We start from the raw sequence: 26,413 nt of genomic DNA, 5'->3' as shown, positions 1-26,413 counted from the left end.
CATAGTGCTGGAAGTCCTAGCATCAGCCATCAGACAACAAAAGAAAATCAAAGGCATCAGAATTGGCAAAGAGGAAGTCAAACTTTCCCTCTTCACAGATGACATGATACTCTACATAGAAAGCCAGACAGACTCCACCAGAAGCCTACTAGAACTGATCCAAGAATTCAGCCAAGTTGCAGGGTACAAAATCAATGTACAGAAGTCAGTTGCATTTTTATACACCAACAATGAAGCAACAGAAAGATAAATCAAGAAACTGATCCCATTCACAATTGCACAAAAAACCATAAAATACCTCGGAATAAACCTAACCAAGGATACAAGAGATCTGTATGATGAAAACTATAGAAAACTTATGAAGGAAATTGAAGAAATGGGGAGTTCTTTAAAGAAAGGTCAATGGGCTAAGAGTGAGGTCTATGGTTTGGTATGTCTGTGTCTTCAGCTAGACAGGTTGTATGATCTATATATAGAGTCTATATACCTCAGTTTCCTGTTTCATTAAAAGGAAGAAAATGATTCCTTTTTCCTAGAGTTGTGAAAGTATAGTGAGATACTATCGGAGAGAGCTTTGTAGACAATAAGACATTCTATGTATGTAAGGTATTATTACCACTACCACTGTTATTACCACCACTACCACCACAGTCATTTAATAGTTGGTGACTTTGGCAAAGTTACTTAATGTTTCTGAGCTTCCATTTCCTCCTTTGTACAAAGACAGCTTCTCTGTTCAGTTCTACCTCAGAATCAGGAAAGATTTTTACAGAGGAAGGCATCCTAGAAGAGAATTTTGAAACTTGAGTCATTCTTAGCTTGGGAGAAAGGCAGGACATTTCAGGTAAAGTTACCAGTGTGAGCAAAGCTGAAATAGTCTGGTGATTTGGTACTACAAAGGACTTGGCAGGAGCCTCTCTGCAGTGGGATGGGAGTCTTAATGATAAAGTTCCACAGAGAGCATCAGGACAAACCAGGCAGTTAGGACTGAATTCCTTAGTAATGTGGCAGTCCTGAATGAGTCAAAGCAAAAATAAGACTCATAGCTATGAGGAGGATGGACTGGGTCATAGGAAAATAGTAATGAAAACAAGTCCCAACTAATAATAGTATTCAGTATATATTAAATGCTTATGTGATATTGAGTTGAGCCCTTTACATGTATTATGTCATTCAATTCTAAGAACAACTATGTAAGTTAGGTCCTCATATTATCTCCATTTTACAGGTAAGGAAATAGAAGCTCAGGTTAATTAACTCACCTATGGCTATATACCTAGTAAGCGGCAGAATGGAAGTCTTTTAGACTTCATGATCTACATTCTCAGTCTCTACACTGTGCTGCATAATTACATTCTAAAACTCTTGTTTTCTGAACTGATTTGGAAGCCACTAAAATTGTGTTAAAAATTAGATCACAGTGGGGCGTCTGGGTGGCTCAGTTGGTTAAGCGTCCGACTTCGGCTCAGTTCATGATCTCACAGTTCGTGGGTTCAAGCCTCGTGTCGGGCTCTGTGCTGACAGCTAGCTCAGAGCCTGGAGCCTGTTTCAGTCTGTGACTCCCTCTCTCTCTGACTCTCCCCTACTCACGCTGCCTCTCTCTCTCTCTCAGAAATAAATTTAAAAAATTAGATCACAGGATCTTAGAAGGAGGGTATTTTGTCCAGTTAACAAAATCCTCTGTCCACTGCAGTCATCCCCTGTGATCAGTGCATGCCCTGTGAATGATGCCCTGTGAATAGCCTTGTTCTGCTTCAGTATATGCTCTGTGACAGGAGCTCCTTATAAAAAGAATGGGTCTCTCATAATTTTTCTCATATTGAGCTGAAGCATCTGTTTTTATCTGTTGTTGTCATGGTCTCAGTGAATTGTACTGAAGATCTCTTTTAAGAGATTTCAGGGGTGCCTGGGTGGTTCAGTCAGTAGGGCATCTGACTCTTGATTTTGGCTCAGGTCATGGTCTCATGGTTTGTGGGATCTAACCCTACATCAGGGTCTGTGCTGACAGTGTGGAGCCTGCTTGGGATGATTCTCTCTCCTCTCTCTGCCCCTACCCCTGCATGAGTGTGCTCTCTCTCTCAAAATAAATAAATAAACAAACATCAAAAAAGAATTTTCAGTCAGGTATTTCATTTCTTCAATCATCATTATTATTATTTTTGACAAAGAAAAGAAAATTCTGATTTCTCCAGTAATTTTTGCGGGCTGCTATTCATGTTCCTTATCCATGTTTGTTTAGTTATGAATTGTCAGCCATCTAAGAAAGGCTGTATATCTGACAATTAATAGTATAGGTTTTGGAGCCATATAACATTGAGTCAGACAATCCAGTCTCTACCACCTACTAGCTGTGTGACAATCAGGTATTTTTCTGTGCTTCTCTGTGTTTCAGTTTCCTCATGTGTAAAATAAATACTAGAGCAATTAACATGTAAGATATGTAAATCGCTAGTTGTTTTACTCAGTCAACCAAATTTCCTTTTTTATTTAAAGTTTTTTTCTTACATTTATTTATTTATTTTTGAGAGACAGAGAGACAGAACATGACAAGGGAGGGGCAGAGAGAGAGGGAGACACAGAATCCGAAGTAGGCTCCAGGCTCTGAGCTAGCAGTCAGCACAAACCCACGAACCGTGAGATCATGTCCTGAGCCAAAGTTGTTTGGCTTGCTCTCTCATTTTACTTGGGACTTTTACTAAGTGTTGTCAGAGAATACCGTCTTCTCAGATGATTCTAACAAAATAGCAGCCCCAGCATCACTCTCAATTCTTTTCTCTGTTTCCACACAACCCAATCTTTATTGTTTTTTTTAAAAATACGTATCAATGTCTAATATTATACCATATATTAATACATTTGTATTTCTGTTTTCTGTCTCACAAATAGAATTCAAAAAGATTCAGGAGGAAAAGGATATTGTCTCTTCTGTTCATGGCTAACTTTTTTTTTTTAAACTCACTAAAATGATTTTTTATGGGTATTTGCTACATAAACAGTGAATGATAATTCATGGCACTTGTCCAGACATGAAAGGTTTATGAAACCAAACCAGTAGATACCATTCTGAAAAGGTCTTCTGCCGTAAATCCAAGATGGCCCTGTTTTAGCACAATCCAATACTATTCCTTCAGTACTTTATAAATGGAATTTTCTTCTACTTGTATCCATCTCCCGGGGCTTATGGACCCATTCATATTCTCCATATTTAGAATCAAAGATTCCTTTCTGAAGAGATCTTAATTTTAAGGTAAAACGTGGTCCAAGTTCCTGAATTCCCACTTTCTTTTCACTCTTGAATATGTACCTGTGAAACCTGAAGAAGATATAGTCCCGTTGATTGTGAAATGTGGCAACTTGCCTTCCAATAAACTGAGGATTATGGAGAAAGAGAGATGCAAACATACGTCCAACAGAATGACCCAGCCACGTTGTAAAGTTATTCAAAATGATTCCTTGTACGTGTTCTGTAGGGTCTTTGCCTCTCCTCTTAATTTCTTTATGCAAACGAACACTGCTCATTTTAAAATGAGCAGCTGGGCCACTAGGCAAGTGACTTAGAATTAATCCATTTGGTGTTTTACGATCTTCATTAATAACGATCAGATCTGTGAAATCTCTTGAAATGCACTGTGGAATAATTTTTTTCAGAGCCAATCCTCTTCTGTAATAAACATGTGAGTTTGGTATAACTGTGGAGAGCTGTTCACAGAGTCGTACTGTTCTCCCATGAGGTCTATCTGACGTTGTGATGAGAATCTTGGGAGAAGTCTGTCTGTTGAAGTAAGAAGCAAATTCATCTGTAGCTTCATCATAAGCAACCTCTTCATCATTAGGGTCTACTACAGTTTCATCATACACTCGCTGGTTGTCAATGGTCTTTGGTATAGGCTTTGGTGGAGCCTTATCACCAAGAGCTTCTCTCTCTTTTTTAAGTTTTTTCTTAATTGCCAACTTTTCCTTCTGCTGCTGCTGTTTCCACCGCGTGAACATTAAGTGTCGCCGTTGTTTGTTCTTAATTTCTGAAATGCTGAAGCCTGAGGGAAAGGCAGCCGCTTTCGGGGACTGGACCCCGCTTTCCGTCGCTCCATTCTCAGCGACTGCAGCCTCCTGAAGTTCTTCGGCGGTTGCTTTCCGTTTCAGGCCTTTCTTTCCTTTACTGCAGCTCTTATCCAAGGCCTTCGCCATGGTGTTTGCTCCGTAGCGTCTGTCGGCTAACTTCTTTTTGAGGAAAGAATGTGACATTTAGCACGTGTTTAATGAAAATTTTTTGAATGAATTAATGATGAATGAATAAGTAGAATTGTGTTTGCTAACATAATTCCTTCCTCCACACCATCCTGGAGACATTTGAAATAGTATATCATTTTGGGTTCTTAAGTCTCCTATTAGTACACTTATTAAAACATAAGTTTAATGAACAGAAAAATATGTGTGAAAACTGATAATATGTTTAAATGAAAAACGAAACATAGAAACTGATTCCTCATTCTATACAAATCCATCTCTGTTGGATGTCCTTCTCATACTAACAGCAATTAAAGTGCAGCAGAGTTGTTAGTGCTCCTGTTATTGTCCTTTCATGTTCAACAGTTATCACCTGCTTACTCTGTTGAAGACCTGCCCTCAGCTATTGGAAACACCTGGCTTCTGCTCCCAGGTCCCACTGTGGGCTGCTCTTAAACAATGACTAAGGGGCATGGAAATATAAATACGTAGGCCCTCTGGTCCTCTTCAAGGGACTTCTTACATGTTTTCTGCATTGTTTTCAGAGCACCCTGTGGATTTCAACTAAAGACACCCTTTGTTAGACTGTGCTTAAATACCGCACGTACCCTTGTTTGGTCCCTTTCAAGCCTTTCTACTTTCTACTCCTCTACTATTTTTTTTTTAAATAGTTTTTATCAAGTTGGTTTCCATATAACACCCAGTGCTCATCCCCACAAGTGCCCTCCTCCATGCCCATCTCTCCCCTCCCTCCCACACCCATCAGTCCTCAGTTTGTTCTCAGCATTCAAGAGTCTCTCATGGTTTGCCTCTCTCCCTTTCCCCAATGCCTTTCTCCACTTCTCCCCTTTTTCTCCCCCATGGTCCTCCATTAAGTTTCTCCTAATCCTCCTATACGTGCAAACGTATGGTATTTGTCCTTCTCTGCCTGACTTATTTCGCTAAGCATAACCCCCTCAAGGTCCATCCATGTTGCTACACATGGCCAGATTTCATTGTTTCTCATTGCCATGTAGTATTCCATGGTATAGATAAACCACATATTCCTGATCTATTTGTCAGTTGATGGACACTTAGGCTCTTTCCATGTTTTAGCTATTGTTGAGAGTGCTCCTCTACTATTTTTTTCTAGGATAACACTTTCTAGTAAACAGCTTTCACATGAATCCTATTCTTGAGGTCTACTAATAGGAAATCCAAACTAAAGCTAAGAGAGTGGGTTTATATATGTAATTGGCCTTCCCAGTAGCCTAGGCTTCTAGCACAGAGGTAGCATAGTGCCTCGACTCTCTTCATCTTCCCTGAGAGTTCACATGCGAGCATTGTCTGTGGTCCTTCTAGTACCTACAGGCAACTGAGTGTATTCTTGTCTATGTGCTTGTCTCTCTAGATAAATTTGAAATTTTCCATTTTGCCTATAAACTTAGTAGGGGAAAGGAGGAGAAAAAGAAGTTTTGTGTGTGTTTGTGGGAGAATAGGGGACACATTTTCTTTTTTTGTTCTGTAATTACTCTTTCTCTATATTACTCTCCCTACCCCGACCCAGTTCAAAAGTCATTAAAGTTTCTTATTCTGCCCACTTTGTTTCTCTCTCCCCTATAATATTTCCTCTCTCACACTATGTCCTTTATTAGTGTAGAGTATTCTCTAAGCTGTCAGCTCTCTAATTACAGTACAGTATAATTACAACTATGTTAAGCAGTTGTTTGTTGGGCATGTCACCTCTAGTTGATTGTGAGTGCTTAAGGGCAGGGTCCATGTCTTATTGATCTTGTTTTTCCCACAGTGCTCAACACAGCACTGTGCACACATTAGACATGTGCACGCATTAGACATGTGATTAAGTACACCTTGAACAGATTATTTTGTCCAGATTGATACTGAAAGGGCATAGATTTTGATAAATTATTTTTTCTAATCTCATCTTGCTCTCATCTCTGAAGAGAATAATTAATTTCCTCTTTGAATTTCAAGACTTATGGTTTGTTTTGTTAATTGCTTGTTGAAAAGTAGGCCTAAATTAATCTGCTTGTACTTGGGTACTTGGTGGAATTTTATAGGGTGAAAAGTCATTTGTTGAGTAAAGAGGATTCTTTCTGTTCGTCTAATGCTAATTACCACCCATCACTGTGCTATGTAGAGCTTTAAGATTTATTTATTAGAGATATTCTAAAGTGAACTTCACTCATTGGGACATCAGGTTAAAAGCCAATTTAATGAGACTGTGTAAATTATTAGTGTGATAACAACTCTTTCTCACAAACTGAAGAAAATTGGTGTTTCATCTGCTTCTCACTAAATAACTTGCTGAAATTTCATTCCTGGAGGTTGTTTAAATTTTTGATTCTTATATGAACAAATGGCAAATCTGGTGTTCATTTCAGATAAAGTGCAGAGTAGTGAGTTCTGAAACAGATACTTAGATAAGGAAAAGGAAAAACGTGATTAGCTATGGGGAAATGGATGCCATTTTTTAAAAATGAGAAAGCACACAAGAAATGAATTTTCTACCATTATCTTACAAATAGAAAGGCAATCCCTCCTAAATTGCATCTATGTATATTTGATTAACATTTGATTAATATCAAGTAACTACTAAGTAAGGGCCACACTATGCTGAGTATTCAAAGGAACTGAATATCCAGTGTCTGGTCCCAGCTAGGAATTTAAAATATGGTTGGGAAGATATTACTGATACACTTGAAGCAAAGTAAACTTTATATTATAGGACATAGAATGTGCTACATTGTATCCTTCTGATAGCATAGCCTTTACCTTGAGCGTGTGAATGTATTGTTTCTTTCAGTGTTTTAGTTCAGCACCTCATTGTCTCTTGCTTTGAATATTGTAATAGTATTTAGTACTTGGAGTGCGTTTATTCGTTGCCTGAGTAAATAAGTGAATGGCCTAGAATCTAAAGACCAGAAAATTATGGAGGGAGAATGGGTTCTGGAATAGTCAGTGTGAAGACAGCCTGTAGAAGATATTATTCAAATTAAAAAAAAAAACCAACCCAAATAATACAGTTAAGAAATGGGCAGAAGACATGAGTAGATATTTTTCCAAAGAAGACATACAGATGGCTAACAGACACATGAAAATATGTTCAAGATCACTCATCATCAGGGAAATACAAATCAAAACCACAATGAGGTATCACCTCACACCTGTCAGAATGGCTAAAATTAGCTTCATGGGAAATAACAGATGTTGGTGAAGATGCAGAGAAAGGGGGACCCTTTTGCACTGTTATTGGGGATGCAGACTGGTGCAACCACTCTGGAAAACAGGATGAAGATTCATTCAAAAGTAAAAAATAGAACTACTGTATGATCCAGCAATTGCAATACTAGTTCTGGATACCAGCTTTACCACATATTACTCGTTTGACTATGTTATCTATGTGACCTTAACTTAACCTCCATACAATATGGAAATAATGATGGTATCTACCACATAAGGATGTTGTAGGAATCATTAAACATAGTCATATATTAACATATATATAAATCATAAAACATGTAAAGCCCTTAGGATGGTGTCTGACATATAGTAAGCACTCAGTAAGCCTTAAAATATTATTTTCTCATGACTCTAAGGACTTCAAATTATCCTGAAATCATAGAGAGCCAATAATTGTTTTTAAGCAAAGAAATAACTTGATCAGGTTTTTGTTTTACAAAAACTATTCAAGTGACAGGATAAAGGATACAAGAATATTGATTTGAAGGAATATATACACCCTGATGTTTATAGCAGCATTAATAGCAACTGCCAAATTATGGAAAGAGCCCAAATGTGCACTAATTGACAAATGGATAAAGAAGCTGTAGTATACATACATACACACACACACACACACACACACACACACACACACACGAATATCATTCAGCCGTAAAAAAGAATAAAATCTTGTCATTTGCAATGACATGGATAGAGCTAGAGTGTATTATGCTAAGTGAAATAAGTCAGCCAGAGAAAGACAAATACTGTATGATTTCATTCATATGTGGAATTTAAGTAACAAAACAGATTAATATAGGGGGAAAAAAGAGAGAGAAGCAAATCATAAAACAGATTCTTAACTATGGAGACCAAACTGAAGGTTGCTAGAGGGGAGGTGAACAGGCAGATAGACTAAATGGGTAATGGACATTAAGGAGGGCACTTGTGATAAGCATTGGGTGTGATATGTAAGTGATGAATCACTGAATTCTACTCCTGAAACCAATATTATACTGTATATTAACTAATTGGAATTTAAATAAAAACTTGAAATATAAAACAAATGAAATAAATAAAAGCCACATGGGAAACCTGGTAGAAAGAGGGCAAACATAATGAGGGAACTGTGGCTGTTCCACAAATAATAAACAAAACCACAAATAATAAAGCTATATTTAATTTGATTTTAGAGATTTTTATGAAATATAAAATTTTTATATTTCAGAGCCAGGCTATATTTTTCACCAGAGAGGAGATATTTAGCTAGCCACTAGAAAGACTTTTTTATTCATATGATCTGAAAAAAATTGTAAGGTATATGCTAATTTAAAATAGTTCTGGTATTTTTATTAAAAATGCCTATTTGTGATTGTTAACCTTTGCAGTTACACATATATGAAAATAATAAACTTATTTTCTTTAAAATATTCTGTAAGATGTTTAATTTAGTCTGATACATTTCATTTATCCTGTCAATTGAATAGTTTTTGTAAAACAAAAACCTGATCAAGTTATTCCTGTGCTTAAAAACACTTATTGGCTCTCTATGATTTTAGGATAAAGTTTGAAGTCTTTAGAGTCATGGGAAAATAATATTTTAAGGCTTACTGAGTGCTTACTATATGTCAGGCACCATCCTAAGGGCTTTACATATGTTAATATGATTTATATATATGTTAATATATGACTATGTTTAATGATTCTTACAACATCCTTATGTGGTGGATACTGTCATTATTTCCTTATTGTATGGAGGTTAAGTTAAGGTCACATAGATAACATAGTCAAATGGGTAATATGTGGTAAAACTGGTATCGAGATCTAGGCAGTTAAACTCCACAAAGTCGTTTAACCGCTATATTATACTGACACCTGAAAGGAGATAACTGTCTAAGCTAAAATAGCTTCAAACATCTATCATGTTATATGAAGATCATCTAATCAAAATGAAAATTGATGGTTGCCAGTATTTACTTCTGATTCCTTTTTAGAATATTACCTTCACTAATGACTTTCATTGTGATGGGAAAAAAATTAGAAGCTCCATGGTATAGAAGTTGTTTCTTCTCTCCTTCCCTTCCTTCCTTCCTTCCTTCCATCTGTCCTTTATTTCTTCTTTTTCGGGTGACTTTTCATATCTTTTTCTGATTCATTAATCTCCATCTTAGGGGTTAGTACTCAGAGACTAATCTTTTCTTTTATTTCAAAGTACTTGGAGGTAACCTTTAGGATAGTAGCTAAGAACATAGATAGAATTTTGAGTCAGACTATCTGGTTGAATCCTAACACCCCAATTTGCTAGCTTTTGAACTATGGGTCTTTCTGTGCCTTAGTCTTCCTCTAAATTGGGGTGGTGATAGTAATACTCACCTCCTAGTGTTGTTGTAAGGATCAAATGGAATAATCTTTAGAACAATGCCTAGCATATGGTGAAGACTGCACATATAGTAGCTACCTAGCCTTCAAATCCTTATAAGAAAGGGAGCCTTTGGCTGAATAATAACTTAGCCATTATTGACATTTAAGAGTGTCAGGGGAAGAGGAAGTCAGTAAACTAGATCGGAAGAGCTGTAGTCATAGACAGGAATAAAAACAATTACAACAGTGCTGCTCCAACTAGAGGAGAAGGTGGATGGAAAGGAGGGTAAAAAGTTGCTCTTAAAGCTTATCTTTTTTTGTGAAATACAAGCTGCTCTTCAACTTGCCTCCCTACCTGTCAATGAAAAAGCATAAAATAATATCAACAGTGACAGTTTATCGATTTTCCACTTGGTGCCATTTTTTCACAGGAGACTGAGGCTTAATTAAGCTCTATAGATTGCTAAATATTATACTTAGGAATTTTAAACTTAGGTTAAAACTTAACTCAGAAATTTTCCAGTAAAACCTTTTTCAAAGTCTTCCACATTCTGGAAATACACTATTCATGAACGGGTGGAGTGAATGAAATAAATTTTACTGGATAAGATGAATATATATATGTATATATATAAACAAACATATATACATACACATATATTGTTTTCAAAAAAATTTCAGGCGTCTTGATGAATAAATATACATTCAGTGAATTTTTATTTAGGGGCCACTGTGTGCTAGGCATTCCTCTCCTCGAGCTGCAGGGCACCCCATAGTAAAAAATATATGGCAGTCCCCCCACCTCTTATTTGTGTTCTTACTCTATATATGTGGTTTCAGTTACCCATGGTCAGCTGCAGTCTGGAAAGAGTTGATCCTTTTTCAGACTTATCTCAGAAGGTTAGTAGTAGCCTAACAATATGTTATAGTGCCTATGACATTCACCTCATTTTTTTTCATCATCTAGGCATTTTATCATTTCACATTATTCCAGAAGAACAGTGAATACAGAACAATAAGTATTTTTAGAGAGAGTCCACATTCACATGACTTTTATTATAGTATATTGTTTTAATTGTTCTACTTTATTGTTGGCTACTGTTTACTGTGCCTAATTTATAGATTAAACTCTATAATAAGAATGTATGTATAGGAAAATTCATATAATATATATAAGGGTTGGTACTCTGCAGTTTCAGGCATTCACTGAGGGTCTTGAAATGTATTCCCCACAGATAAGGGGGTGACCACTGTAGACATGATTCTTGCCTTCCTAGAGCTCATGGATTCAAAAGAAAGAATTCTAACTTTTTTGTAAATATAATAAAAGACTGAGATTATTGATTGATTCTAGGCCATGCTCACAGAATAAATTGCTCCTATAGAAATTCACATCGCTTTTTGTCATGAATAAACAATTTGTGATCCTCTTGTTCGGAATGACTCACTATAATAGGTCTACTTCAGACTCACCAAATTGAGCCTGTCTCATAATAATTCCATAAATATTCCTTTGTTCTCTGGGAGTTTATATTCTTTTCTTGAATTCCCATCTATCAGTATCAAGTATGTTTTCCTTTCTTCATCATTATGTTAAAAAATGGGGGGGTATTTTGTTACTCCACAGTTTGAAGCAATTCAAACTGTAAAGTATCATACTGTGTTAATGGAAAAATACTTCTGAAGAGGAAAAATTATTCAGCAAGGGCATTGTATACACAAGAGCACAAAATAACTCAGAGTTATGATGACCTGTGGCTGGTGAAGACAAAGAGAACTGTGTACTTACACCATAGTTTCTCAGAGAAAGACATCAAGTGAGGAGTCTGTGGCTCTCCTACCTCTTTTTCTTATCTTGTTTGCAATATGAATGGCTTTGATATGACTAAATGGATAGCTCATGCAGTTTATAATGAAATTCAGATTCTTTCATCTCTAAACTTCTGGTTCTAAAGAGCCAAAGCTATTACTCTCTCATGGGTGTTTAGTGATTTGTGCAAGATGGGTCACAGCCCCGCTTCTGAAAGACAGATAGATAGATCAGTAAAAAGCTGATATATGATGGGAAAGTACAGTCTCATTAGCTAGCTCATTAACAATTTTGTGTTTAGAGGAACACCAGGGTCACTAAACATGGAGATTACACTCTCAGTCTTGGACAGCAAAGAGGCCATATTCACAAAGAATTTTTTATGCTATAACTGTCTTAGTTGGGGCATAGGATGGGTCAGTATTGCATTATCTAGAAACTTTCATAAACATTTTATTAAAATGATAAAAAGGCTTTTCATCTATAAAGTACATGCTTAAAACACAAGTACAGTTTTTCCTTAATAAACACATAAATCTCATCATCATCTCCCAGGAGAAAAGCTATTTTTATTGCATTGGTAACAAAGCTGTTCTGAGAAACCTAGTAAAATTTAAAGTTGATTAGACCAGTTATTTCTTTCGAACATGAGCAAATAACTAATCAAAATTTAGAAAGAATCCCAATAAATATTCTTTAACATATTAAATTCACAAGGATTATATTAGACTATGATTTTTCAGATGTATTTTGGAAAAAAAGAAAATAATATAGTAAAGAAAAATAGAAAGTAAAAATTTAAAAATAACCCACACCCTATTCCAAAGTGTTTTAAATTGAATGATCACTTTCCACTTATTGGATTATAATTTCAATAAAGCTTTGACAAAATCCTCATTGCCTAGAAAAATACCTTGCATGTAATAGAAAATAAATAGTCACTCTTCCATATAGTCAATGTTTACTGAGCATCTCCTATCTTTTGAGTACTGAAATGTTTGGCATATATTGCACATATACCAACAAAGTTTCATGTATGGTATTAAAAAGTCTTATTTATTTAATAGTGGATGGTAAGCAAAAAGCATATTCTCAAAGTCTCTGCGCAAAAAAACAGAATAGGTAGCATGATGTAGATTACTAGATTGAGAATCCAAAACCCTGGAATATAATCTTGAGCAAGAAATTTCATCTGTTTGTTTTTCTCATTTGTAAAAGGAAGGAACAAGAGTTAGTTATCTCTTAGTTTTGAGTGACTTTTGTTCAAAGACATCTGTGAAATGTGGGAGAGACTAGCTAAAATTATTTGACGAATGAATGTGCATAATTATGTGTGTGTTTATGTGTGAGAGAGAGACAGACAGACAAACAGACATGGAAACAGTGACCTTGAACCAGTCTAATTTGGCAGCTCCTGGGAATGATTTAGCAGTTACTAAACAAAGTGCCAGAATACCAATAGCCAGAGACCAAGATGATATTCAACCCTTGGAGTAATTAGATCCAAGTCAGCTAATGAATGTTGCACATGGCTGTCATGAAAGCAAAATGTATTGTTGCCTCCATGAGATGAAACCCAAGAATTATAAAAGCTAGAGATGGAGTGGTCCTAGGGAACAAGGGAAAATTAATGACTTTATGAGAAGGTGATGCTGGGGAGACTTGTAGAACTCCCTTTTATTTTCTCCAGGTAGAAAAGTGGCCTTCATATATCGAGGTCTTCAGTAATTACATATAAAAATAAATAGGTAGTATCTGATTAATGTGGTTGATATATAGGAATTAATAAACACTTAAGTCATTGCATCAAGTTAATTAATATCTGCTTTTACTTAATGTCTTGAAACAATTTTCTAAAGACATGAGGTTGCTTTGGCATTAAGTTCTGGTAGTAAAAGATTAAAAGTTGGGAATCATTCTTCTTTTCCCTTTGTTTTTTGGGCTTATTCAGATGGTGGGCATAGAAGAAGGTAGGAAAAAATGAATAAAAGGAGAGTACCTAAACAGACTTATGATTCCTACAAGTGAAATTGTGATTATAATTATTTAGTCTTTTAAGTTACAGTGCACAATTTTTCCTTATGTATTTTGATATTTAGTTGTTGCTGTTGTCATTTTAAATTTATTTTTTACTTAAATTCTGAGTTAATAGTTCATAGTTTAAATATTCAGATATTTCTGCAAGTGCAGGTCTTCAGTCATCTTTTGATCCTCTTCCTTCTATCCCTTGCTACACAGAAGTATCCAGTTTGAATTCTTTTAGTTTTTATATGTGTTTATCACTCAGTAACACACTTATACATATACCCATTATTTTAAAAAATTTTAGAAGGATTGCGTATTAACTTCCTAGGCAGGAACACGGAGCTATTGCTGTCTTTGATAGGAACTCTCTCCTCTGCCCCCATACATATGCACACATTTTTCCTTTCTATCTTTTCTGAATAAGGATATAAATTTGGTTAGATCAATATTTTTTTGTGTGTATGTATGTGTGTAACACAACTATATAAACTTTATACACATTTAAACTATGTAGTATAATCTAATTATTAAAATTATTATTATTATTATTTTATTTTATTTATTTATTTTTAGCCACTTTCTTGGAAATTTTTATTTTTTATTTGTTTATTTATTTTATTTTTACAAATGCTTTATTGTCAAGTTGGTTTCCATTTAACACCCAGTGCTCATCCCCACAAGTGCCCTCCTCCATGCCCAACACCCCTCTTCCCTCCCCCCCCCCATCAGTCCTCAGTTTGTTTTCGACATTCAAGAATCTCTCATGGTTTTCCTCCCTCCCTCTTTGTCACAATTTTTCCCCTTCTTCTCCCCCATGGTCCTCCATTAAGTTCCTCCTAATCCTCCTATACGTGCAAACATATGGTATCTGTTCTTCTCTGCCTGACTTACTTCGCTCAATATAACACCCTCAAGGTCCATCCATGTGGTTACACATGGCCAGATTTCATTCTTCCTCATTGCCATATAGTATTCCGTTGTTGAGATAAACCACATCTTCTTGATCCATTCATCCGTGGATGGACACTTAGGCTCTTTCCATGTTTTGGCTATTGAGAGTGCTGCTATGAGTATTGGGGTACATGTGCCCCTATGCATCAGCATTTCTGTATCCCTTGGGTAAATTCCTAGCAGTGCTATTGCTGGGTCATAGGGGAGTTCTATTGTTAGTTTCCTGAGGAACCACCACACTGTTTTCCAGAGGGGCTGCACCAGTTTGCATTCCCACCAACAGTGTAAGGAGGGTGCCCTTGTATCCCTTGGGTAAATTCCTTGGAGTGCTATTGCTGGATCATAGGAGAGTTCTATTGTTAACTTTTGAGGAACCTCCACACTGTTTTCCAGAGGGGCTGCACCAGCTTATGTTCCTATCAACAGTGACGGAGGCTCCCTGTTTCTCCACATCCTCGCCAGCATCTAGAGTCCTCTGATTTGCTCATTTTAGGCACTCTGACTGGCATGAGGTGGTATCTCAGTGTGGTTTTGATTTGTATTTCCCTGATGAGGAGGGATGCTGAGCACCGTTTCATGTGTCTGTTGGCCATCTGGATGTCCTCTTTGGAGAAGTGTCTATTCATATCTTCTGCCTATGTCTTCACTGGATTGTTTGTTTTGTAGCTGTAGAATTTGGTGAGTTCCTTATACATTTTGGATACTAGCTCTTTATCTGATATGTCATTTGCAACTGTCTTTTCCCATTCTGCTGGTTGCCTATTAGTTTTATGGATTGTCTCCTTTGCCGTGCAGAAGCTTTTTACTTGATGAGGTCCCAATAGTTCATTTTTGCTCTTGATTCCCTTGCCTTTGGGGATGTGTCAAGTAAGAAATTGCTGTGGTTAAGGTCAAGGAGGTTGTTTCATGCTTTCTCCTCTAGGGTTTTGATGGTTTCTTGTCTCACATTCAGGTACTTTATCCATTTTGAGTTTATTTTGGTGTCTGGTGTGAGAAAATGATCGAGTTTCATTCGTCTGCTTGTTGTTGTCCAGTCCTCCCAGCACCATCTGTTAAAGAGGCTGTCTTTTTTCCATTGGAGACTCTTTCCCACTTTGTCAAAGATTAGTTGGCCATACATTTGTGGGTCCAATTCTGAGTTCTCTATTCCATTCCATTGGTCTATGTGTCTGTCTTTGTGCCAATACCATACTGTCTTGATGATGACAGCTTTGTAGTAGAGGCTAAAGTCTGGGATGGTGATACCTCCCATTTTGGTTTTCTTCTTCAATATCGCTTTGCCTATTTGGGGTCTTTTGTGGTTGCATACAAATTTTAGGATAGTTTGCTCTAGTTTTGAGAAGAATGCTGGTGCCATTTTGATTGGGGTTGCATTGAATGTGTTGATGGCTTTGGGTGGTAATGACATTTTAACAATATTTATTATTCTGATCCATGAGCATGGAATGGTTTTCCATTTCTTGTGTCTTCTTCAATTTCCTTCATAAGTTCTCTGTAGTTTTCATCATACAGATCTCTTATATCTTTGGTTAGGTTTATTTCGAGGTATTTTATGGTTTTTTTGTGGAATTGTGAATGGGATCTGTTTCTTGATTTCTCTTTTTGTTGCTTCATTGTTGGTGTTAAAAATGCAACCAATTTCTGTACGGTGATTTCGTATCTTGCCACTTTGCTGAATTCATGGATCAGGTCTAGTAGGCTTTTGGTGGAGTCTGTCGGGTTTTCTATGTAGAGTATCATGTCGTCTGTGAAAAGTGAAAGTTTGACTTCTTCTTTGCCAATTCTGATACCTTTTGTTTCCTTTTGTTGTCTGATGGTTGATGTTAGGACTTCCAGCATTATGTTAAACAACAGTGGTGAGAGAGTCTATCCCTGTCATGTTCCTTATTTCAGGGGGGAAGCTCTCAGTTTTTCCCTGTTGAGGATAATGTTAGCTGAGGGGTTCTCATAGATGGCTTTTATGATGTTTGAGTAAGTTCCTTCTATCCTGACTTTCTCGAGGGTCTTTATTAAGAAGGAATGCTGTATTTTGTCAAATGCTTTTTCTGCATCTATTGACAGGATCATATGGTTTTTATCTTTTCTTTTGTTAGTATGATGTATCACATTGTTTGATTTGTGAATATTGAACCAGCCCTGTAACCCAGGAATGAATCTCACTTGATCATGGTGGATAATTCTTTATAGGTGCTATTGAATTCTATTTGCAAGTATCTTGTTGAGGTTTTTTACATCTATATTCATCAAGGATACTGACCTGTAGTACTCTTTTTTTACTAGGCTGTGTTTGGTTTGGGAATCAAAGTGATGCTGGCTTCATAAAAAGAGTCCAGAAGTTTTCCTTTGATTTCTATTTGGTGGGATAGCTTGAGAAGAATGGGTATTAATTCTGTTTTAAATGTCTGGTAGAATTCCCCAGGGAAGCCATCTGGTCCAAGGCTCTTATTTGTTGGGAGATTTTTGATAAGTGACTCGGTTTCTTCACTAGTTATGGGTCTGTTCAGATTTTCTATCTGAACAAATTCCCATGTGAATTTTGGTAGTGTATGTTTAGGAATTTGTCCATTTCTTCTAAGTTGCCTAATTTGTTGGCATATAATTTTTCATAGTATTCTCTGATAATTGCTTGATATAAGTATAATTCCCTGATATAAGTATAGGTACTCAAGCTTTCTTTTGACTTCCAGTAGCATGATATACATTTCTCCATTTCCTTGCTTTCAATCTGAAGGTGTTATCAGATCTAAAATGAGTTGTAGACAGCAAATAGATTGATTTTGTTTTCTACTCATTCTACTACCCTATATCTTTTGATTGTAGGATTCAGTCCATTGGCATTCAGTGTTATTACTGAAAAATATGGGTTTCGAGTCATTGTGTCCTTTGTGGGATTCATGCTTGTGGTAGTGTCTCTGGTAACTTGTGTTCCTTGCAACATTTTCCTCATAGAGTCCCTTCGGGATTTTTGTAGGGCTGGTTTAGTGATAACGAATTCTTTCAAGTTTTGTTTATTTGGGAAGACTTTTATCTCTCCTCCTATTCTGAATGACAGTTTTGCTGGATAAATGATTCTTGGCTGCATATTTTTTCTGTTCATCACATTGAAGATTTCTTGCCATTCCTTTCTGGCCTGCCAACTTTCAGTAGATAGGTGTGTCACCACTCTGATAGGTTTCCCTGTGTATGTTAGGGCTCTCTTCTTCCTAGCTGTTTTCAGAATTCTCTCTTTGTCCTTATATTTTGCCAGTTTCACTATGATAGGTCGTGCAGATGATCCATTCCAGTTACGTCTGAGGGGAGTTCTCTTTGCCTCTTGGATTTTAGTGTCTGTTTTTTTCCCCAGATTGGGGAAGTTCTCTGCTACAATTTGTTCTAGGACTCCTTCAGCACCTTTCCCTCTTTCTTCCTCTTTTGGAATTCCTATGATACGGATATTATTCTGTTTGATTGTATCGCTGAGCTCTCAAACTCTCCTTTCGTGGTACTGGATTAGTTTATGTCTCTTTTTCTCAGCTTACTATTTTTCTCTAATTTGTCTTCTAAATCACTTATTCTCCTTTCTGCATCTTCAATCCCTGCATTGGACACCTCCGTTTTATTTTGCATCTTATTTATAGCATTTTTTAAAACCATCGCAACTATTTTCAAGCTCCATAGTCTTTGTAGTAATAGTTTCTCTGATGTCTTCAATGCCTTTTTCAAGCCCAGCGATTAATTTTATATCTATTGTTCTAAATTCTTGTTCAGTTTTGTTGCTTATATCTGTTTTGAGGATTTCTTTAGCTGTCATTTCTTCCTGGAATTTCTTTGGAGGAGAGTTCTTCCATTTTGTCATTTTGGTTAGCTTTCTGTCTCTTGTTAATTTTAAAAGCTTGTTATGCACTCTGCACCTGCGAGTGCTGTTGTCCCAAAGAAGGCTCTTTGACTGTCCAGGGTGTGTCCGTTCAGAAAGTGTTCTTTGAATGGTGTCTCTTGGTCTCTCTTGTTGAGACTTTGGTTATTTTATTTTCCTACTCATCGTGGTATTTGAGACTCTTCACCATGTGTACTTTGGCTTGTTTCTTGAGGTAGCCCTGGAAAAAAATCCAGACAGACAAACACACAGGGAGCAAAAGCACACAAACGCACAGACAAATCCAACAAACACTCAAACCAAAAGGGAAAAAGAAAAAGAAAAAGAAAAAAAAAGGAAAGGACACATACCAAAAAAAAAAAAAAATGAGGAAGGAAGGAAGATAAATAACAAAGATAAAAATACATAAAAAAGAAAAAAGAAAAGAGAAAAGAAAAAAACCCAATAGACAAAGGACAGTCTAACGCATAGAACCAGAATTCCCAGCTACAAATAAAGAGTTGGGTGTATGCAGTGCAATGGAAGAGCATATACAAAGAGAGAAATGACAGAGCGGGGAGGAAGCAAAATTTGAAATGAAATGAGCAGGCAGAAAGACTAAGAGGCTTAATTATGAAAGTGAAAGAGGGGAACATAGTTAGAGACTAGGTGAAAGAAATGACGATAATGCTACTCAGAGAAATGATTACTCCAGAGAGAGAGAGATAAAAAGGTAGCGGTGGAGGTGTAAAGTATACATCTAGAGAATGAATTAAATGTGACTGTTTAAGCAAGCCAGTGGCCAGAATTAATCAGGGCAGTGTATCCTTGTTGGTATAGCCCTGGCTCCGGTTAAAAAAAAAAAAAAGGCAGCTCTCTGGTGGGGATGGGCGTGGTTTGGTGTACAGGTTTTAGTCTCCAATGTGTCCCTCGGGGTCCTGTCTTGGTGGTTGTGGGGAGAAAAGTGGCGACGTCCCAGTCCCTTCTCAAACCAAGCATTGCAACTCAGCCTTTTGTATCTGATCTCCCTGTGCCGGGGGTGTAGCCAAGGTGGGCTGTACTCTATATCCCAAGCCAGGCCTCTTTTCCAGATCTTAGTCTGCATGCCCCATTGATATCGCCTGAAATATAAACTTGCCGACACGTCCTTCAGAGCAGTTTCAAGCCTCTCACTTGCCCCCTGAGGATCCAGCTGAGCCAGAAGCACAAAGGTGTGGCCTCAGGTACTGCTGAGTACCCTCCAGTTTGAGCTTGGGAGCAAGGAGCAGTTTCTCCCAGGGTCACCCGGGACGAGTGCGTCCTGCCTAGCATCAGCTGAACAGCAGGAAACCAGATCCCTCTGTGTCCAGAGCGGAGGTTTTTCTCTTCTCCAGTGACAGGGACAGTGTGTTGAGCAGTTCTGGCCACATTCTTTTTCCCCCAGACTCACTGTGGTTCCCCACAAAGGGGTATCCCCCCCTCCCTCTGTGTCTCTGATCCCTGCCCGTTTTTATCTTCCCCAGTTCGCACTCATAAAGTTTTCTCAGCGGACTCTGTCTTCTTTTTCTCCCAAACTCCTGGTTTCTGTAAGGGTTCCTATGGCTTCAGGGCTTCTCTGTTTGAGAGTTGGGGAAGAGTGAAATGTTCAGAGCTGCCTATTTCTCCGCCGTCTTGCCTTGGGCCAGCTCCAATTATTATTATTATTTTTTAATGTTTATTTTGAGAGAGAGAGGGAGGGAGAGAGAGCATGTGACTGTGCATGTGCACGAGCAAGTAGGGGAGGGAGAGAAAGAGAATCTCAAGCAGGCTTTACTCATTGGTGAGCCCAATGCAGGGCTTGATCTGATGATCCTGAGATCCATGACCTGAGCTGAAATCGAGTCAGATGCTTAACTGATTGAGCCACCCACGTGCCCCTAATTATTTTTTTAAAAATATCTTATTTTAAATAATCTCTACGCCCAGTATGGGGCTTGAATTTACAACCCTGAGATCAAGCCACATACTTATCAACTGAGCTAGCCAGAGACTCCTAATCTAATTATTCTTAATATTCCTATTAATGTTTTTCTTTTCCCTGTTGTTAATACTTGACTTTTTTTTTCATTTCTTTGCTTTTTATGTATCAAGTGTTAGTTTAATTTCAAAGTCTCTGACAATGTGAAATTAATCTCAATACAGTCAGACTCATCAGATATTCTTTAATTTTATCTGCCTGATGAAATCTTGGTAGCTTTCTAATATGTACCAATGTAGACTTGTTGTTCTTTATCCCTGTCGTACAGTTCTTTTCCTGGGATCTTTCTTTACCATTAATTTGGGGATGCCTTTATCTCTCTCTTGAGTTGTAGCTCTTATTTCCTATATATTCTCTTCTCCCTTATTAGTTTAATCTTATATATGATGGGGCCTTAAAGTAACTTCTTTATAAGAGATTCACATGAGATACATTCCATGAGATTTTTCATGTCTGAAAATGACTCCAAACTTAATAGTTTGGCTGGACATAAAATTGTAGGCTTGAAAGTATTTTTTCTCAAAAATTTGAAGGCATTTCCTACTGCTCCTATTTTCAGATATTGGTGTTGAGTTGAATGTCATTATAATTTCTGATTTTTTATACATGATCTGTCTGTTCCCAGTCTTTCACTTTTCCTACAGAAAGCTTGTAAGATATCACTTTGTCCTCAGTATTCTAGAATCTTATGATTGGATGTTCTTTGTTCTTTGATGTGGATATTTATTAATTGGGGCACTTTGATGAGTTCTTTTAAGTCTGAAAAAACATGCCTTTGGAAACTTGCCTTAAATTATTTTATTAATGATCTATTTTCATCTATTTCCTCTGATACTATTGCCCAGATATTGGACCTGCTGGATGGGTCATCTGATTTTCTTGGGTTTTCTTTCTGTGTTCAATTTCTGTGTTTTTGCTCTAATTTTTGAGTGGTTTTCTCACTTTATCCTCCAATCTTCCTACTTAGCTCATCTTTTTTGCCACCATGTTTTAGATCATTTTTGTTGTTTGAACTAAATTTATAACATTTTCTTCATTAATGCAACATCTTCTCATCTGTGTGATGCTACTAATCATTAGGGTTTTTTTTTAAGTTTTCTTTTCCCTATCTTTGCTTCATCCAAGTTTGTGTTTGTTTGTACTCTTTTAGAAGATAGAATACATTCATCAGATGCTTATTATCTTTGATCCTTGATTGCTTATATTTAAATTCGGTGCATTAAAACCTAGTGGAGACCTTGAATGGGACTTGCCAGTCATGGGCTTCACAATAAGGTGATTTGACTGAATTGTTTAATTGGGGAAGCTTCAGTTTAAAAAATACTCCAAAGTTGGCACCTCCTGGTCATTTTTTGGAGCTGATGAAACTGCTGCAGATGACTTTACAATATTTTTCTTGTCTAGTGTTCTTTTGTTAAGTTGAGCAAGAGGTCTGATGTATACAATGTTTATTTAATTTCTATATTTTACTTTATGGGAATTTCTTCTCCCATTGTCTGTGTCCCCTATTCCAGAACCCCATATTTTCCATACAGAGAATAAATTTCCAATATCCTTCTGGGAAAAGGACGGTCATCTGGTACACAGTATGGGGAATCTAAGTTTCTGAATATTTCCTGGATAGATTCTCAACAAGGTTCTCTTATTTCTCTCTATATCTACCCTTACTTCAAGAGGTACTGAGTACTGGCAGTTTTTAATGCTTTTGGAAGTTCTTTAAATTTTTGAGGTTGTTTCTTTACTTTGTCCCTTCATTGAGTCTTCTTGGCCAGTTACTATTTATCCTAGTTGCTTTCTGGCATCTATAATTTTGTATCTGTTGCTTCATTTCCCATTCTCTTTGTCTCTGTGAATTTATGGGTTTTGTAAAACTCATTGCCACTCTTACTTAAGAAGGGAATGAAACTAAATGCATGGCTTATTTTCCCAAAGAAGTATCACCAACTCTTTAAAATAGAATTCACCTCACAAGCAATAGAATTAATTTGACCATAATCTGGTGGTCTAAGGGAGAAAGGGAATCTTCCCTCATATAAGCCTTTAAAATTCAACTGCATCAACCTCCTTCCCCATCTTCCTTGATTGTTTTTTTCCCATATAGTTCATACAGTATATTGCTACCGTTTTAATTTTTTCTCCCTTGATCATTCCATATCTTTGATGCAGAACCTCAAAGAGCCCAAATTTCTGAGTCTGGCTTTTGTAGCTCTCTATAATATGTGCCTTTGTGGTTTTTTTCCTCCCTCTAATATAAAATGTCTTCTGTAGTTAGTGTGGCTTCCCTTCTTTCCTGTTCTTCCTTTCATTTCCTTCCAATTATTTCTTTGTTTATCAAACATCTATAAAAACCTTGATATATGTCCAGTTGTTTAAGATTCAAAAATGGATAATATCCCTTTCCCTGAGATGCTTGCAATTTAATGAGAGACAACATGTAAATAATGTAATTCTCTGACATAGAACACATGCTGTAAGCTCTGTCAGAATAATGGGAGGTCACTTGGGGGAGGTAGAGAATTCCATGTGGTGAGGTGAGAAAAGGCTTCACTATGAGAGATATTTAGCTTAAGTCATAGAGAATAGTCTCTGGGAGGCCCCAACGCTAGGATTTGGTGAGAGGACAGGCATTCCAAGTAGCATGCATTGCTTGAGGAAGGTGAAGGTGATGTGCAAAATATCTTGGTGCGTTAGGGGAAATGCAGGAGTAATAAGGATGGAAAATGATGAGTGGGCCCAAAGAGGTGGATATTATTTCTTCTTCTCCTTCTCCTTCTCCTTCTCCTTCTCCTTCTCCTTCTCCTTCTTCTTCTTCTTCTTTAAAAATTTTTTAAATGTTTTATTTATTTCTAGGAGAGAGAAAGAGAGACAGCGCGAGGAGGGGAGGGTCAGAGAGAGAGGGAGTCACAGACTCTGAGATAGGCTTCAGGATCTGAGCTGGCAGTCAGCATAGGGCCCGACGCGGGGCTCGAACCCATGAACCGCGAGATCATGACCTAAGTGACAGTCGAATGCTTAACCGACTAAGCCACCCAGGCACCCCGGATATTTCTTCCTTAGAAGTATCACTTTTGTAGCAATGAGGCAAGTAATTTCCATGGCTGCTCCTTCCAGTCAGTATGGCACAGTCATGACTTCCCATGGAATGCCCATGCCTTTCCTTTTCCTCATTCCATATCTGGCTTACACTTTGAGGTCCAACACAGATCCCATCTTTTTTATGAAGGCCTTTTTTTTTTTTTACCTCTTCTAGCATCTTGGCTTATCTCTTTTTACTTGGACTCTTAAAATATTAATTATGTGTCAATTATATATAATTGCAAACTTAATACTGTGTGTGTGTGTACTGCATCTCTTGTCTGTAACAAATGTACAGTTTCCTAGGAGACTAGCATAGCCCTGTGTATAGTGTGATCCAATAGATAATTTGCTTTTTACAACATTAGTCAAACAAATATGTAGTGAGTTATTACTATATGCCAAGTCAATGATAGATTCTGGAAATTGATAGATAAATGAGAATACACTCTGCCTGTTTAAGAGGACAGAACTTAATTTTTTATAGATCTAAAATTAAATTTACTAGTTATATCTTTAATAACCACAACCAGATTCTGATTTACTTATTCCCTTTCCACAGTTCAAGACAATTATCAGACCAACGATCCTTTAAGCTTTTATATATCCATCGGTAGAAACTCTGGTGAATGTTTTGATACTGCCTTTCCTTTGAGGCATCATTTAAATTAATAGTCCCTTTAATTTGAATTTTTGGGCATAGAAGTTGCAAGTGAAGGAAACAATTTTTAAACTCCATTTATTTGTGAGCCAAAGAATTACAGAATATTTTACTATTTTTAATATATTTTTGAAGCTGGTTCAAATTTGGCAGTAAAAAAGATATATCTTCAATGTAACTGTAAATATAGGAGAACTAGGAATAGAAATTGTAAGTGCATTCTAGGATAGAAATGTGGTTATTTAAACCCTTAGGTGCAATAGCAAGCTTTATCTTGATAAAGTACAAATTGTGATTTCAAATTCACTTAAATTCTTCCTTTTCTTTTTAGTTTACCAGAGTTTAGAATTTGTTTTATATTTCTAACCAAAGCTCTTTTATGAAGCCCATATGTAATATTAATTTATGTAGAATAAATGGAAGTACAGTATGGGGAACATTTAACTTAACAGGTTCGTAGAGCATGATAGAGAAGAAAAACTTCCTTTATTATGGACATTGTTTTATTCACTCATATGTATTGGAAGTGTCATTTAAACTGGAATGCTATTTAATTGTGTTATTTAGTTAGATCTAGCAGAAACTAATTAAAAAATAGTTAAGAGGTTTCATTCTTTTATTAGTTGAGACTTGAATGACTATTGTTTGATCATTATTGGCTAATATTTGCTGAGTATCTGCTGGATACATAAAGATGTTGGAGAACAGATGAAGTACAATCAGAGATAAATATAGATGGCTATTGGTACTCCACACAGGTCATCAGGGAATTCATTTAACAGTTTGGTTAAATGTGCCCATCTCACATCTGATGCAGGTCAGTGAGCTTATGTCTTACACTTAGAACCTTCTCAAAACCATTACCCTTGGGCTATCCAAGCAGCTTCAACTTGAGCACTGTTCCTACCACCTGTGAGCTTGATAAGGATTTAATGGATCTTCACCTGAATCCAACATGTTCTTGTATAATGTGTTGTTTCCTTTGACTCTCCTACTGGTTACTCCTGAAAGCACTTCCTCAATAAATTGCATGCACCCTCACACACATCTTCATCTTGCATTCTGCTTCTAAAGACCTCGATGTATGACAGTTGCTACTTGAAGAAATAAATGATTGAATAAATCAGCTCTTGTATCAGAAAGGATGACCCAAGATTTCGGAGAAAGGCTTGGAAAGAATCATTAGCTAGGAAATTCTTGCAGAAAATGCATTGTTAGAGCAACTATCAGTGCTATGTTTCCTGATATTTCCAAGTTGGCTAAGTTTTTCCTAGGTTCCTAAGTTGTCTGTCTTCTCATTCTAGAAGGGCCTGGTTATCTTCCCAGAGGGAGGAATTTGAGACTCTACAGTAAATATAGTTGTAGCAGCTTTCTCCATGTTTTTGTTTATGGAGAGTTGAAATAGCTGTTTTGCATTAAGTCCCATGTTAATGTTGAGTAGAAATTGATATGGCAAGTTATGTTGAGGCAGTAATAATCATTATGCATGAAAAGAAATTCATATGATGATAGAGTTGGATTGACTGGAGTAGGGATTGAGAATTAGTTAAAGGATTTCTCAAGGAATCCTTCCTAAGGATTTCTGGAAGCAGTTACCCAGGAAAGTAGTACTGCCCTCTAGAGTGCTTTACTGAGTCATATGTGGATGTAGTTATTTGAAGGATGGAATATAGCTTAACCTTTGGCAGTTGTATTCAGCTGAGGAAATGGAGCCTCTGACCTATTAAATGATTTGGAATTAATAAATGAGAAGATTAGGACCTTATTTCAGATTTTTCTAGTCATTCATTTATTCACAAATACATATTAAAGCAGTTATGTTTTGATAAGTTTAGCATATGATATTGCTGAGCACAGGTATTACTTAAGGGATACGGATTGTAAAGGATGAGCAGAAAGGGTAGTTAGAGTTGGCATGACATTTAAAGTAAAGAGATATGGATTAGGGACAATATACTGGGCCCAAGGAAGTGCAAACACTTTGGTGTGACTGCATTGCAGTATGTGTCTTTGTGGTCAGAGATGAGGTTGAATTGCAAAGCAGAAACTGGATGATGGAGGACCTTGTACATCATATTCAGAAGTTGTAATTTTATCTTGAAAAGGATGGTGAGTGACTAAAGGATTTTAAACAGGGAAGTAAATGGATCAGATTTGCATGTTAGAAAGAACGCTGTCAGCAGTATGGAAACATTATAATAATTCAAAGAAAAAATGACAAGAGTCTAAATCAAGTGTATTAATGGAGATATA

At 36.8% G+C, this 26,413-nt stretch overlaps 1 protein-coding gene across 1 annotated transcript; it reads right to left on the bottom strand.

The window, feature by feature from the left end:
- Positions 1-2,958: 2,958 nt before the first annotated feature.
- On the bottom strand, positions 2,959-4,185 carry LOC120220065 (ribosome production factor 1-like). The gene has a single exon (XM_039217063.1). It carries the CDS (start codon positions 4,183-4,185, stop codon positions 3,136-3,138), a length of 1,050 nt encoding a protein of 349 aa, XP_039072994.1. The 3' UTR covers positions 2,959-3,135.
- Positions 4,186-26,413: the final 22,228 nt, after the last annotated feature.

This window comes from Hyaena hyaena, unplaced genomic scaffold (assembly GCF_003009895.1).
Source record: "Hyaena hyaena isolate Hyena2069 unplaced genomic scaffold, ASM300989v1 scaffold_667, whole genome shotgun sequence".
NCBI lineage: Eukaryota > Metazoa > Chordata > Mammalia > Carnivora > Hyaenidae > Hyaena > Hyaena hyaena.
Note: the sequence above shows the minus strand (reverse complement) of the source record. Positions and strands in the feature narration are given on the sequence as shown.

Coding starts and splice junctions, on each gene's coding strand:
- LOC120220065 (XM_039217063.1), bottom strand. CDS start 4,185: ATGGCGAAGGCCTTGGATAAGAGCTGCAGTAAAGGAAAGAAAGGCCTG.